Source organism: Solea solea, chromosome 6 (genome assembly GCF_958295425.1).
Source record: "Solea solea chromosome 6, fSolSol10.1, whole genome shotgun sequence".
Taxonomy (NCBI): Eukaryota; Metazoa; Chordata; class Actinopteri; order Pleuronectiformes; family Soleidae; genus Solea; species Solea solea.
In genome coordinates this window covers 3,436,610-3,450,004 of record NC_081139.1, presented here as the reverse complement: position 1 = coordinate 3,450,004, position 13,395 = coordinate 3,436,610, and the positions used below count along the sequence as shown (strand labels likewise).

General features: G+C 41.3%; 1 protein-coding gene across 2 annotated transcripts in view; it reads left to right on the top strand.

Annotated features, from left to right (window-relative positions):
- The first annotated feature begins 822 nt into the window (after positions 1-822).
- The window catches only part of LOC131460692 (receptor-type tyrosine-protein phosphatase gamma-like), an 89,345-nt gene continuing 76,772 nt past the window's right edge, over positions 823-13,395 (top strand). For both annotated transcript variants that reach the window (XM_058631393.1, XM_058631395.1), the window contains exon 1: positions 823-1,600. In XM_058631393.1, coding sequence (XP_058487376.1) covers positions 1,516-1,600 — 85 coding nt within the window. In that variant the 5' untranslated portion in view covers positions 823-1,515. The remainder of the gene's footprint in view (positions 1,601-13,395) is intronic.

Below are 13,395 nucleotides of genomic sequence, written 5' to 3'. Positions count from 1 at the left end.
GCAAAATCTCTGGGTTCACAACCCGGTGGAACAATACTCATTGTGTTCATTGTGACCATACATTGGACCAGCCAGCTCGCCAGGGTGCACCCCAGTGTCAGCGATGTGAGCCCCTCATATGGAGGATAAAGTGGTCGGCAACATGGCAGCAGACGAATTGCAAATCTGGAAGGCTCTGCTTCAAAATAAGAGCCCAGATTCACATGAGTGAAGTCATGGTTGAATTGGAACTGAATCACAACTGTTGCTGTAAATGTGAACAGTTGGTGAAGTGGTTAGCAGTCTTGCCTTTGCAGCGAGAAGACCTGGGGTTCGGAACCCGGTCAGAACAAGTGCCATTTTGCATGGGGTTCTCCCGTGTGTGCGTGGGTTTTCTCCCACAGTCCAAAAATTGGGGTGTCGGTCTGAGGGTCGCCACGTCGAGGCTCGGATGACTTTCCTTGGCGACTACTTCTTCTGTTGTTGAAATGTTGTTTTCTGCTTGGTGAGCGGGGCTTATACTACACCTGCCAGTGCAGTGGTAATTCAGTTGCATGGTGAGATACTACAGGACCCTTAAAGTGGTAGATGAGTGAGTGAGTGGTCATGTAACCCAAATGTGGTTAGAATAGAAGATTGGAGGTGGGGGGGAAAAAAAATCCACATTTTCATGTTTTTGTTTTTGTTTGTTTGTTTTGCTGTCCTCACTTTTAAAAAACAATCTGGATAAAATTTACGTCAGAGGAAGAAAAAAAAAAAAAGTTCTTCTCAGGCTTAAGAACCGCCCCCATCCCCATCCCCTCCCCCTTCCTCCTCCTCCTCCCCTCCGCGGCCCCCGCCCCGTGCAGACTCCCTCTCACGCGCTCGCGCAGCAGCCCTGTCCGGTAGGATGGGACCAGTAGCCACATCTCCATGCCTGCCTGCCTGACCGTTACAGTCTACTTCCTGAAAGCAAGAATGGGACATTTCCAGCAGCACTTTTCTTCGCCGTGTGCGTTGCCCTCGGTCGCGCTGACGCCGCGGATAATCACTTAGTAATGATCTCGGTCAATCAATATTGAAACGACCACTTTTTTTTTTTCTTCACCGCTGTACTTAAAGACAGCGAATCGATCGCCGATTGACCCCCCCACCCACCACCACCAACACTTGGGGAATGTCGCTATCTGGAAGCCCGCTACAGGCACGGTGGAGTCCCACAACACGTTTTGAACAGTTTGTGCACGACGGTGTGCGAAACGTTTTATTCCGCGAGGCTAAAAGCAGCCTCCGCTCGGACTGGAGGCGAATTAATGTGTCTTTTGCCCCTTCTTTTTGCCCCTGTAAAGCAGTGAGTCTGTAGCGTAACCGCTAACCAATACTTTGATGCTCTGCCTTCGTGGCTGCTGTACCAACTTCGCTCCAGCTTGAATATTAGTGTTGTTTTTTTCCCCGTTTTTAAGAAGAAACAAGACTTGCATACAAACATATACAAAACTTTGTCACCCGTTGGCTTCTTCTTCTTTTTTCGGGGGGGGTCTCGATGAGTTGACTAACATGCGGAGGATACGGCAACCGAGTTACTGGTGGATTTTATCCTTAATATTTTTAACCTTGCCCAAACACAAAGACTGTCATCCCGGTGAGTACAACCTCCGGACGGGTTAGCTTATCACACAGTTAGCCTTCATTAAACAGAGAGTCCACTGTGTTGTGTGATGGAGGGTGAAGCCACTTTTTGTTTGCGGGTTTGGGGGATTTTTTTTTTCTTTTTCTATCCAGAGGCGGCGTTTAGCCTGGGCCGAGTCGAGTCTAAGGTTCAAAGCAAGCCTCCTTGTCATTTTGTGTGCAAGTTATTGATTAAGCAGCTGGACTGTGCCGCAAGCCGCCCCCTCTCTGTGCTTTTTAACACCGAGTTCTGCTCCGACGACTCCTGTTTGACCCTGACGCTTCACATGTTAGCCACCACACCGGTGACTTATTCAACATGGTGCACAGTCACCAGAGTGAGGAAATGTACCATAACATCACTGTAGGGTCTCTGCTCTGTCTCTCTCTGTCCAGTCTCCTATTATCAGGTTTATTCTCCTCTCTCTTCATGTGCTCAGTCTGCAGTTTTAATGATGGTGTTTATACGGTTTCCCAAGTTTGATGTCAGTGGTCATGGGTCTGTCAGCCCCTGATAGCCCCTATCATGGGCTATCATCTGTGTTCGCTGTCATGTGCGTAGGTATAGCGGATGATAAAGACGACAGTTTTGCGTTGTCGCCTCTCAGATGGACGTGCATATTTGTATGAGGGGCGATTAATGCCACATGAGCACAAATCCACTCCTGGAATATCTGCTGCTGGATATTATTAACCTCCTACTTCTTCCTTTCCTCTCTTTTTTGACTGCAGGTTCCCCAGAACTGAATTCTTTTTTTCTTTTTTTCTTTTTTTTTGTGGATTTGACAGTTTTGTCATAATTTGATGCAAATCTCTCAATTTGCACTGTTTCTACCGAGCAGTGCAGTACAGTTCTGTTCAGTTTGCTTGCTACGTATTTAATTGTGTTTAGTCTGTGAAAAGTTGTGGAGGAGTTGGGATCTGCACCATCTGACTTTTTGGCACACCCTTCAGTTGGAATACTTGGCAAAGTGGTTCAGCAGCTAGAGACACATACTGATGATTAATCCATTGATGAGTTGGTGGTAAATTGTCACTTTTGGGTGATAACCAAGTGGCAAACGGTCGTGACCTTACCTGTTGCAAAAATGAAATTCAGGGGCGTCACAAAATTGACTATTGGCTATTAGAGATGACCCAAAACTGGTGATAGAGATCATGAGATAATGACAGACTTTTTTTTGTATCTACCTGTCGCCCCCTGGTGACTATTCCATATATTTTTACTTCTGCACTGGCATCCTCAGGAGAATTGGAAGCCTACATCCACTTTTTTTATGCCCAATCTATGGTAATAATACAAATGAAACTGGAAAAACTCAAGATGTGTAACTGTGTGGATTTTGACAAAGAGGATTTAAGGCCATTTGTGTTCATTTTTTTAATGAAAAATAGAATAATACCCACAGGTTACATAGCTGACGTTGGCCACTAACTGGCTTAAACTCCTTACTTTGGAACCGCAAACCAGATCCGGGTTTACTGATCCAAACAAGCTGAACTGCATTGGTGCATCTTGGCGTGAATGCAGCTTTCTGCACTCCCAGTGGTTGGATAAAGTGGAGATTATTAGCCGTGTTTTAATTGTACTGTAAGTTTTATGTGGTAAGAGATGTTTTTCAGTGAACATTGGGATTTGGGTCACAAGAGCAACACGTTGTCATAAAATGACTGTAATAAAGAGTTCTTTGGTGCTCTTATTAATTATGAATTATTTGCTACTTGTTTGAAGTTGAAGAATATTGTGGTTTCCTCGCCGTTTCAAACACATATCCCCCTTTTCCAGTGCAGTGGAATGTGGAAGCTGAAGTGATGTTTCTGTCATGATTTCTAAGTGTCATAATTTATACACCGAGTCAGTTTCCACTGCAGTTATTTGCATTTACCTTAGATCGATGCACCAGAATTTTCTGTGTGTGCAATCTGCGCAACAAATAGACAACAACATGTGAACAGAAATCTTAATCATTTCATGATGAATGCATTACGATCAGTGTTTGTCAAACCCGGAAAGGATGATGTTCTCAAATGTCTTGTTTTGTCCAAAAACCCAAAGATTATTCAGTTTTAATGATTTCTTTCTTACGTGGAGCAAAGCAACCAGAAGATATACACATTTAAAGGAGCTGGAAAATCACAAAACTTGTTTTAATTGCTTAAAAACAATAATATTAATCAATTAATTGAGGAATTGTTTCACCACTATGGATAATCGTAAGACATTTGCCATTTTGAATATTCTCTGAGAGATTAATCACCATAAATCTTTAGTTAACTGATTTATGAGTCAGTGTCTGTAATGATACCGTTGGAAGCATTTAGAGAAGCATCTCATGCACTTCCGCCCTTATTAAAAAATACCCTAGAAATGTTGTTATTCACCATTATTACCTCTGTGCCAACTGGAAAGGATGTAGTCTAATTCCTGATGTGTTTGAGGTATTTGCTCCTTTGTGGCACCAGTCACCTCCCATAGTAAAGCAGTGATGTAACAGGAGAATGGTTTCTCTCTGAGTCACTGCATCCCCCCCCCCCACCAACCCGCCACCCCGCCGCCCCCAAAATCCCATGCTTCCACGTCCTCAGTTTGCAGCTTTATTGACTAGAAGCATTACAAGCCACTCACACAGCTGAGTTTGCCTCACATGGAACGTCACGCCAGACCTCTGACACACGATAGAAAGGCAATATAGACAGAGTGGCAGTGCAGCTAATAGGTGGTGGAGGACAAGTCCTATTTAACTGCTTCTTCACTGCTCATGTAACTGTCTATGCCGTTTCAGACGAGATGACCTATTTCTTTTTATAATATGAGTTTGTGTCATACGGGCAGTATCGATTAATCAGTTTTTACGCCATAATTACAAGTCGGACGGAGCCGCATGTGTTTTCTATTACACGTTCAGCTCTTTTTGATATGATTTCATGATATCCGGGAGAACAGTGTCACAAGTATTTTCAGAGGCAGTCGAGCGTAATAGAAACTTATCGGGCCCCTTTTAGAAGGTCAGTCTTGTATGTCTTCTCTCATTTAAGATCTTAAGATTCTGCCTGACTCTCCCCTCACCGTACACTGGTTTTAAAAGGGAATCTGCTATCAGGAGTGTGTAATCCTGAATTCGTAGCTCGGACAGGTTTATACGGCCCCGTTTTGCCGCCCTGTAGTCATCAGAAATGGAGCTTGGCGCCAATTATGGAAATGTTCAAGATTTAATCACACAAGTAAGAAGGAGATTATTTTAAGTTTATTTGATTTTGGTTGTACCAAAAAAGGACTGGGGACTAAGTTGTTGATCAAACAAGAGGTGAACAGATTTTTGCAGCTCAAATTATTATTGATAAAAAAAACACCTTTTAAAACAAAACCACCCGTGTTCGTTTGCCGGTGAGCAAATGTGTCATTAGTGATATTAATGAGGTCCTGATCTGCTCTCGTGCCAGCAGGATGTCGGCTGCCTCTACATCATCGACGTTGGCAACAGCATCATTAACATCAAGGTCCTCTCCATCTTCCTTGGATAATTGGTTCAGTATGTACAGGACTGACACTTGATGTTTAAAATAACGTTCCGCCGGTTTTAAAATTGCGTCAGTAGCATACGCTCGCGCTCGATCATGGACGGGCTCGGCGGACTCTTATCTGTTGTCTCTCCACCAGCTGTCTGTGCCACCCACTAAATGGTCCGATGGGGAAAAAGTGCTGTAATCACTTTTCAGTCATGTGCACATAATTCCCACTTTATCCTTTGCTTGTTGTTTTCAAATTCAGCGACGAGTTTATCTCTCTGTCTAACGAGAATGGGTGAACTTTGAAGCAACAGTGTAATATTTATTTATTGATAACTGTGTTTGGACTGTAAGAATTAAAAATGTGATGCTGCCAACTTGAGACCTACAGTGGTTTGGTTTTCGAGAGCAGTTGTATGTTGTTTATATTGTGTTGTTTGGATTCATTAATGAACTCTATTGTGGTTTGGGGAAAAGCAAAGATTTATTTCTGCTGATCTGTTTTCATTTGGTAGACTGTAGCTTGAGAAGTAATTAAAATCTGTCTTTTTAGGGCAGAAAATGACACAAATGTTCGAATCGAATCAAACATTTCACATTTATACTTAAAAATATCTGAATATACTCAAATGTAATTTTAGTTGTAAATGTATGATCCCAAATATTAATAACTGTCAAACCTGATGAATTGTGTACGTCTGAAAACAACATTCAGTTTGATTCACCATTTACGCATCCATATCATGATCCGTTTACTTGATTACTAAATTAATCGTCAACTATTTTGATAATCAAGTCATTGGTTTGAAGCTTTTTTTCATGATTAAAACAAGATTTTTGATTGTTTTAGTTTCTATTTTCTTCATTTCTTTGCTCCATATAACAAAAAAATATCATTAAAAGTGAATCATATTGGTTTGTGGACAAAACAATTCTTTAACATCCACATTTCCAGGTTTGACAAACACTGATCAATGTTTTTTTTAACGTTTTCTGACATTTAATGGACCGATCGATTACTCAATGAATCGTGAAAATAATCGACCGATAAATTATGAACATTTCTTAATTTGTTGCAGCTGACCTTGTCATCAGCTCAAGTGAGTTACTTAAGTGAAATTTATTGATGATCAGTCACAACTTTGTATATAGTGTGTGTGTACTTTTGTATGTGCACACTAGGGGATGGCACCACTTAGAGCCAGCTAGATTAGACAAGTCATGGACAGAGTGTTCAGCGTCAGCAGAAGAAGAGAATAAATATGTTCTACAATCTATACCCACTGGCGCCTACTAGTATAGCAATGGACAAAAGAATAAATCTTTATTATTTTCATGCAATTTGCTACATTTGTAATCATGATCCCAACCGCGTGGGAGAAAGCTAACCTCCGCTGATACGGCTGCATCGATTCTTCAAGCCGCACCACAGCTCTGTCGTTTTAAATGGTGTTTCAGAAGCAGAAAATCTTCCAGCTCTCTCTCTCTCTCTTTCTTTGTCAGTAACCGCGCTTACAGTGTTGTGTACAGTTGCTTTGTTGACATATTTGCTTTTTCAAGCAAATACCATTGCAGCTCACTTATGACCAGGCAATACGACCTGCTGTAATTTTCAAATCACAGGAGGTGCAATGTTTCTTAAAGCCAAAATGTGTGTGTCAAATTACTATTTTAGGTAAAATATTGTGCTGCCCTTATACATCATATTCTACAGTCAAGGAAACAGGTTATTGTTTTTCACACAATTTGCACAAATATCTCACACAGAGCTGAAACAATGACTCGATTAAGCGATTACTAAATTAATCGTCAACCAAAAACAACATTTCTGATCATTTAAATGGAATCATTTTGGTTTGTGGACAAAACAAGACATTTGAGAACCTCATTATTTGCAGGTTTGACAAACACTGAGAAAATAATCAACAGATTAATCGATTATGAAAATAATAGTCAGTTGCAGCCCTAATCCCACAGTCATCTTTTAAAATATGTCATCCAAATGAAAATGAGAACTGCGTAAAAAATGATCATCTCGCAAATCACATCACAATCCCAATTTCTGTCAAAATAATTGCAATTAGATATTTATTCAAAAATGGTTCGGTCCTAATTTCCCCTGCATATTCACAAAAATGTTTCCCACATTCTGACAAACGAAAAAGTGCACCGCTACAGTGGGTGCTCACCAGTATTATAACAGTGATTTATTTTAATCACCAGTGCCCCCTGCGATCCTCATGTGGAGGATAAAGCGGTAGAAGATGGAATTTTTTTTTTAATAGTAATAATCACAGTAATTTGGCATTAATTGTGATTAAAAGGTTGATTTATCCAACCAACCTTTTAATCAAGGCAATTGTTTATCACTTCATTACTTTGTTTGTGTGTTCAATCACGGTCTTTCAGCAGAGATGCTCCCAAAAGTTGAAGATTTCAATAATTTTAGAACCACCCACAACCACTACACAACAAATTGTTGTCTCGGCAACTCCACACTCAAAACACACGCACGAGCTGGTTTGGACCACATCTGATTTAAAACAAGGCAGGAAATATGGTTTTCGGGGGGAGACTAGTGTATTTATTTCCTGTGCTACATGACAATAGTGAGTAATGTCCACACAATAAGGCGCTGCCACTGAAGGACATATGCCGCTGCAGTCAAGGACTCGGCTATATCAATAAATGTCCTGTGTCCTTCCATTGCCACGTCCTTTTTGCCCTGAAACAATGTTGCTGCGATGTGTTACTGTGTCAGCTTTACTTACAGCTGAACTGTCAGTCAACTCTGCCCTGTGAAGAGCGGAGACAATGGAACATTCAGCCATTTTTTTCTCTCTCTCTCTCCCTGCATTGTGTTATTGTGGGTCAACAGAGCATGTGTTTGCTTTGTGCTCATTGTTTTTTTGTTTCTGTTTTTTTTTTCTCTGTGGGCTACATTGAAGATTGTCTTTTTCCAAGTCGAGGTGAAAGCGTTAATAAGTAGGCTGCCACAATACACGAGGCTCGTGTCCCCGCGTTGTGAATCATGGCGACGATCACTGCAGATATAAGATCGGCCCGTTCGTGTTTCATCAAGCCCGCGATGTCGCGCTGAATGTCAAATAAGCTTGCCGCAAGAGTCGAGTCGTGTTTGATGAATTGATTTTTAACCATTGCATAAACTATGCCCCTGTTGTCCCGAGCGGTGGCAGAAAAAAAGTGCTCCTTACGTTGTGTTCCAAATCCGCGGAAGCAGAACCAATCCAGCATCGAATGTAGGTCACTGTTACATTAAAATGCAGCCGCCTCACTGTGTGTTAAAAGTGTAGTTGTTAGTCGGAAACTCCTACAGCGGTAGCGATTGTCAGGGCGGACACATGGGTTTGTTAAATAGGAGCAGTTACAGCAGTTAGAGACCTTAGATCTTTGGCACTTTGGCAACTGGGATACTTAAAAATATATATTAAGGTCAATATCAAATTATAAAAGAAACACCTTGATCATACATTGGATAGTTGTTTGTCTCTATATGTGGCCCTGTGGAGGATAAAGTTGTAGAAGATGGATGGATATTTCCATGACTTGCATACTTGTTTGTACAGTTGTGAATGCAATTCACAAAGTAACAAAAGCACTCATTTTTGGGCTCTCTGTGCTTCAGCCTTCAGTCTTGTTCTGTACTGACTGAAATACCCAGTGGTGGGCTGTCAGGGCCAGCAGGGCCTTCTCTGCTGGCCCTGACAATATCAAAAAAGTTTTTTTATTATTATTATTATTTTTTTTTAATAATCAAATTAATTATTTGTGTGCCTGAACGTGTCTGAATTCATTTACTTTTTCAGTATGTTACGATTATATTTCCAGAAAGAATATGGTTATTTTTTGTGAAGCTGAGCTGGATTTTCCATATGTCATTAAACGCATCATAGCTCCGTGGACCTGCTCTAGTAGTATTGCTGGCCTTTCGTAGAAGCTGCCATTTCCTATTTGGTTATAACTTTGACTGACGTGTGTCGTCAGCCAATCAAAATTTGATGCATAGTGATTGAACGCCCCAGGCCCAGCGATGTGTCTGGCGCTAGCCCCCACTGTTGTCATCAACGTCGTTTGAACCTTTGGCGGGTTTTGAAGTAAGCTATGGCCACTGCATCACCACCGATCCATCATGTTTCTTTTTTTTTTTTTACTGAAGGCCCTGACTGAAACCCCATGGTACGCTACTGGAAATACCCCAGTATGTCCCAGCGCTAAAACAGATTCAATCGACACAGGTAGAATACAAGTTGGACATGGGTCAGGAAAACCAGCTATTTCACTGACGCATTTGGAAAAATGAAAAAAATAAGGCTGTTTTGGGGGTTTGTGATTACAATTGGCTCCATCTGGCTGTCGCACTTCTAAAAGGCACCAGACAAATAATTGCAGCTCATTGCTCTATAACCCACTGCTACCTTTTTTGAGAGAAGCGATTTTAGAAATGCTGAAAAGTTCCGTTGCTCAGGGGAGGGGGAAACAGCTGTCACTCTCCAGCAGCCTAAAGATTACCCCAAAGACTCGCTTAACTACTGCCATATTTCCCAGTGGATGACAACAGTTAAAGGCTAAAAAAAAAAGATTCAAAACAACGATAAAGAAATTGAGCACTTGTAATTAAACGTGGTGTTAACAACAAGGCTTTTTACGACACATTGTTAATTATGGGAACTAGAAAAGTATCTCGCTACACTCTGCCTTTTTATAATAAAATAATTCCACAATTTAAGTCATCCGGTGAGAACATAGGACACGACACAAGTAAATACAGGAGATTAGTTGTAATCGAATGCAGTTTGCTAGGCTGGGTTAAACACTTGCGTCGATACCCACTTTTCCACTCGAGTGCTAAACCCATTTTATTAATTCCTTGTTGAATACCTTTCCCCCCCCCCCTCCTCCGCTCCCTAAGTTAACACCATGAGCGATCAGTCCCCAGACTCTTTCCTGTGGGTTTACAATGAGATTGATGTTCTGTTTGTTGCTCTCACACTTGGACTGTCTCTCTGGGAGCTCGCCTTATTTCTGGAGAAAAGCTCTAACACAACAATGGAATCGAGCTCATTGGCATTAATCCACGGAACTAACAAGAGAGCTAAGCGCGCGAGGTGTTGGTCGACCTTTTGCAGGTGCTTACTTTAGTTGGATGTTTCACTGCTTGGCCGAGTACAATGTGTGAACGAGTAAGTGTGATATTGTTAACACGACGACGGGAGCCAGTGTGAAAACTTGGTGGTTAGTTAATTTCCGAGATTTTAGAGGGAGGAGATGTGCTGAGTTGGATAGTTTTTGGAGACAGAGCGGGAGTTTAGCAACTACCCTATCGATCCTGTTGACACACTCCCCTTTGGGGAATGCAAATATTTCTGTTCTTCAACACAAACATTCAAACCCTCCCAGTAGTGGAACCCTAATTAACTAGAGATTTGAATACCATGCCCTTTTCATTTGACATTTTCATAATTCAGAAAGATATGGTATCACACTTCCCCAACAAAGACAACTCAAGTATTTATTGGATGGTGGGAAATATTTTAAAAGACGACAACAGGGTCAACGGTTGAGTAAGTCCAACGATTGTCACGCAAAATATAACGCGCATTTTCCTCTTCATCCCTTAGTGATTTTTAGACGTGTTGTGCAAATTCCTGCATGCCTGCTTATCTGTCAAACTGTGGGGTGAGCTGAAGGCGTGACAGCTGCTGTATGTTATTGTCACAGCAGATCTTAACCTCACAACACAAGTGTTTACTGCCTCAGAGAGGAGACCTATCCCCAGGTAATCACTAATCACTGAGGGATTCCAGAGATCATCTGTCCCCACACTTAACAGCCAGCGTGAGGCAGGTGGAAGCTGGCAACCGCCCTGCCTCAACAGCTTCACAACTTTGAAGACAATCACTGTCTTGCCTTAATGTTTACGAATAAATGCTTTGAATGGGCTTCATTGTGCCGGAGAACACTAGCAGTTGAAATGAAAGTTGTTGCTTTTAGATACAGAAAGCTTCATTTTTGTATTGAAGCCTATAATATTTCTAGTTTGGAATTGAATCCTCTGAATATTATATGCAATTACCCTGTCAATGCACAGATAACAGGAGAATAAGTAGGGAAAACCTCCAGCATTCACGCCACAAAATAAAATAATTTTTTGTCAGAAGTGCGTTTGCTTTCTTCCACACGGCACAGATGGAGGAAGGGAATTTGCATCAAGGTAACGCAAACAAACAAGCCTCTTTGTGATTTGGACTTTTAGGTTGAACAATACCAGACAATACAAGATATAATCCTTATAATCTGTGGAGAATTGTCTGCAATTCTCCCCTATTTTATTCACAGAGCAGTCAAAAAGATATCGAGAATAAAGTCAACAGACGGCTGGTGACAATAACGGACTGTAAAAACATAAATATTCACAGACACCGCATTAATGATAGAGTACTCAAGCTAACCTTGGCTGACATATTATTGTTTAGTGTTCTTTCTTCTCAGGTTAAGATATATTTGAGAGGTGTACTTAGGCATTTCAACATCGGTATTTGCGACCCAGAGCTGCAACACGCTGTTTTTGAGTATTTTCTTTGGTATTGACCCGGATATTGAAGCGCTACGACCACCTGTAGCCCACAAATGAAAATTATAATTGTGAATATACTGGCTGTATTTTACTATTATGACGCTTTTCCACTACACAGTTTCAGCACGGCTCAACTCTGCTCTACTTTTTTTTGCTTTTCCAGTAGTACTATAGTAATGGAAACGATAGGAAACTAAGTAGAGTCAAAACTGTATAAGCGCCATCATTTTTTAATTACTTAATCTCTGATGACATATCATAGTCATTTTATTACTTCATACATTTCTTGCATAAATCTCCTTTTAATCCAGCATCGTGTTGTTAATATTCCAGGTAAATGCTTTAGCAGGTTGGCTTTATCTTTACTCCGCTGTGATGCTGCCACAGTCACAACCAAGCACATGTTAATTAAGCTCCATTTTCAGCCTTTTAATTTTTTGCTCTTGCTGTGGTGTAAATTATTGACTCGTGTTTATTAGGGTTGGATGTGTCGTCTTGTAAGTTTGACTACACGTACAGTAGGTGATGAAATCTGTTCCAAAGGTGGCTTCAGTGAGTTTGATGTTAAATAAATTGGTAGTAGTGTGTTGATCAGCATGGGATGCACTTTCGTATGTTGGCAGAAAATGACCAGACTGCCGCGTACGAAAGCAAGGCCAAACAAGAGTGTCAATGTGGAGGAGCCATCATCAGAGCAGATGTCCTCATTTGTCATGTGTTATATGTTGGCACTGGTGATGGATACTGAAATAATCTTGTAATCCCTTTTGGCTCATTAGCGTCTTTATCTTTTCGACATTATTTCTTCCATCACAGCTCTGAATTTAGCACGCGGGTGGATTTCACTGTTTGGACTGTACATGTCCACACTTTTACCTGCAGCGCTGTCTTCTGTAACGCTAAGAGATGGTGTTATCTAACAGGATGGCATGATTATTCGTGTCTGAAAGTGTTCCGTTTCTCTTAAAATCCCAGACTGAAGCTGTGTAGTTTGACCACCAACAGGACAAAGAGTTGCACCGGGGGTAATATGGCGACAAGTTGCCAGAAGGACAGAGAATAAATGCTTTTTTACCTTAAAATCACAAGTGGCGGTTACATAATAGCAAGACCACTAAAGAGGCTGTTGTGATGGCGAGTCCATTTCTCTTCATGGCTTTATTTATCATTTCTAAATTCAGCCTGTAAGTATTGATTAGAGTCCAGCATCAAAGAGCGGTTAAAGAGGAAGGGAGGAGGTCTTGTTGCTTGTATGGCCCCAGGCAGGCGAGATGAGTCTTTTCAGTAGTGATGCATGCAACGTCTTGTTGCAGTGGTATTTTGTTTATATGTATATCTATCCGTCATTTTGCCGACCGGCTTCTGGGCTACTTTTTTCATCTGCACCAGGGCAAACAACCTTCCAACATGTTTGATTCCACATTTTCTTTCTGAACATGCAGCTGTATTGCAGTACTGTCCTACAGCTTCACACTCGCCGCCATTACCATCACTGTAGCTTACAATAACATACATTTTCATATCAATGTCACGCTTTCGCCACTGAGCTTGATGGACCCATTTACATCACTAGTAATCTGGCATCGCCATTCATGAACACCAGTAATGTGTAAGGAGTGTAATGCATCCTCCAGAGGCAGGTGAATTTATCTCTGAATCGATAACTA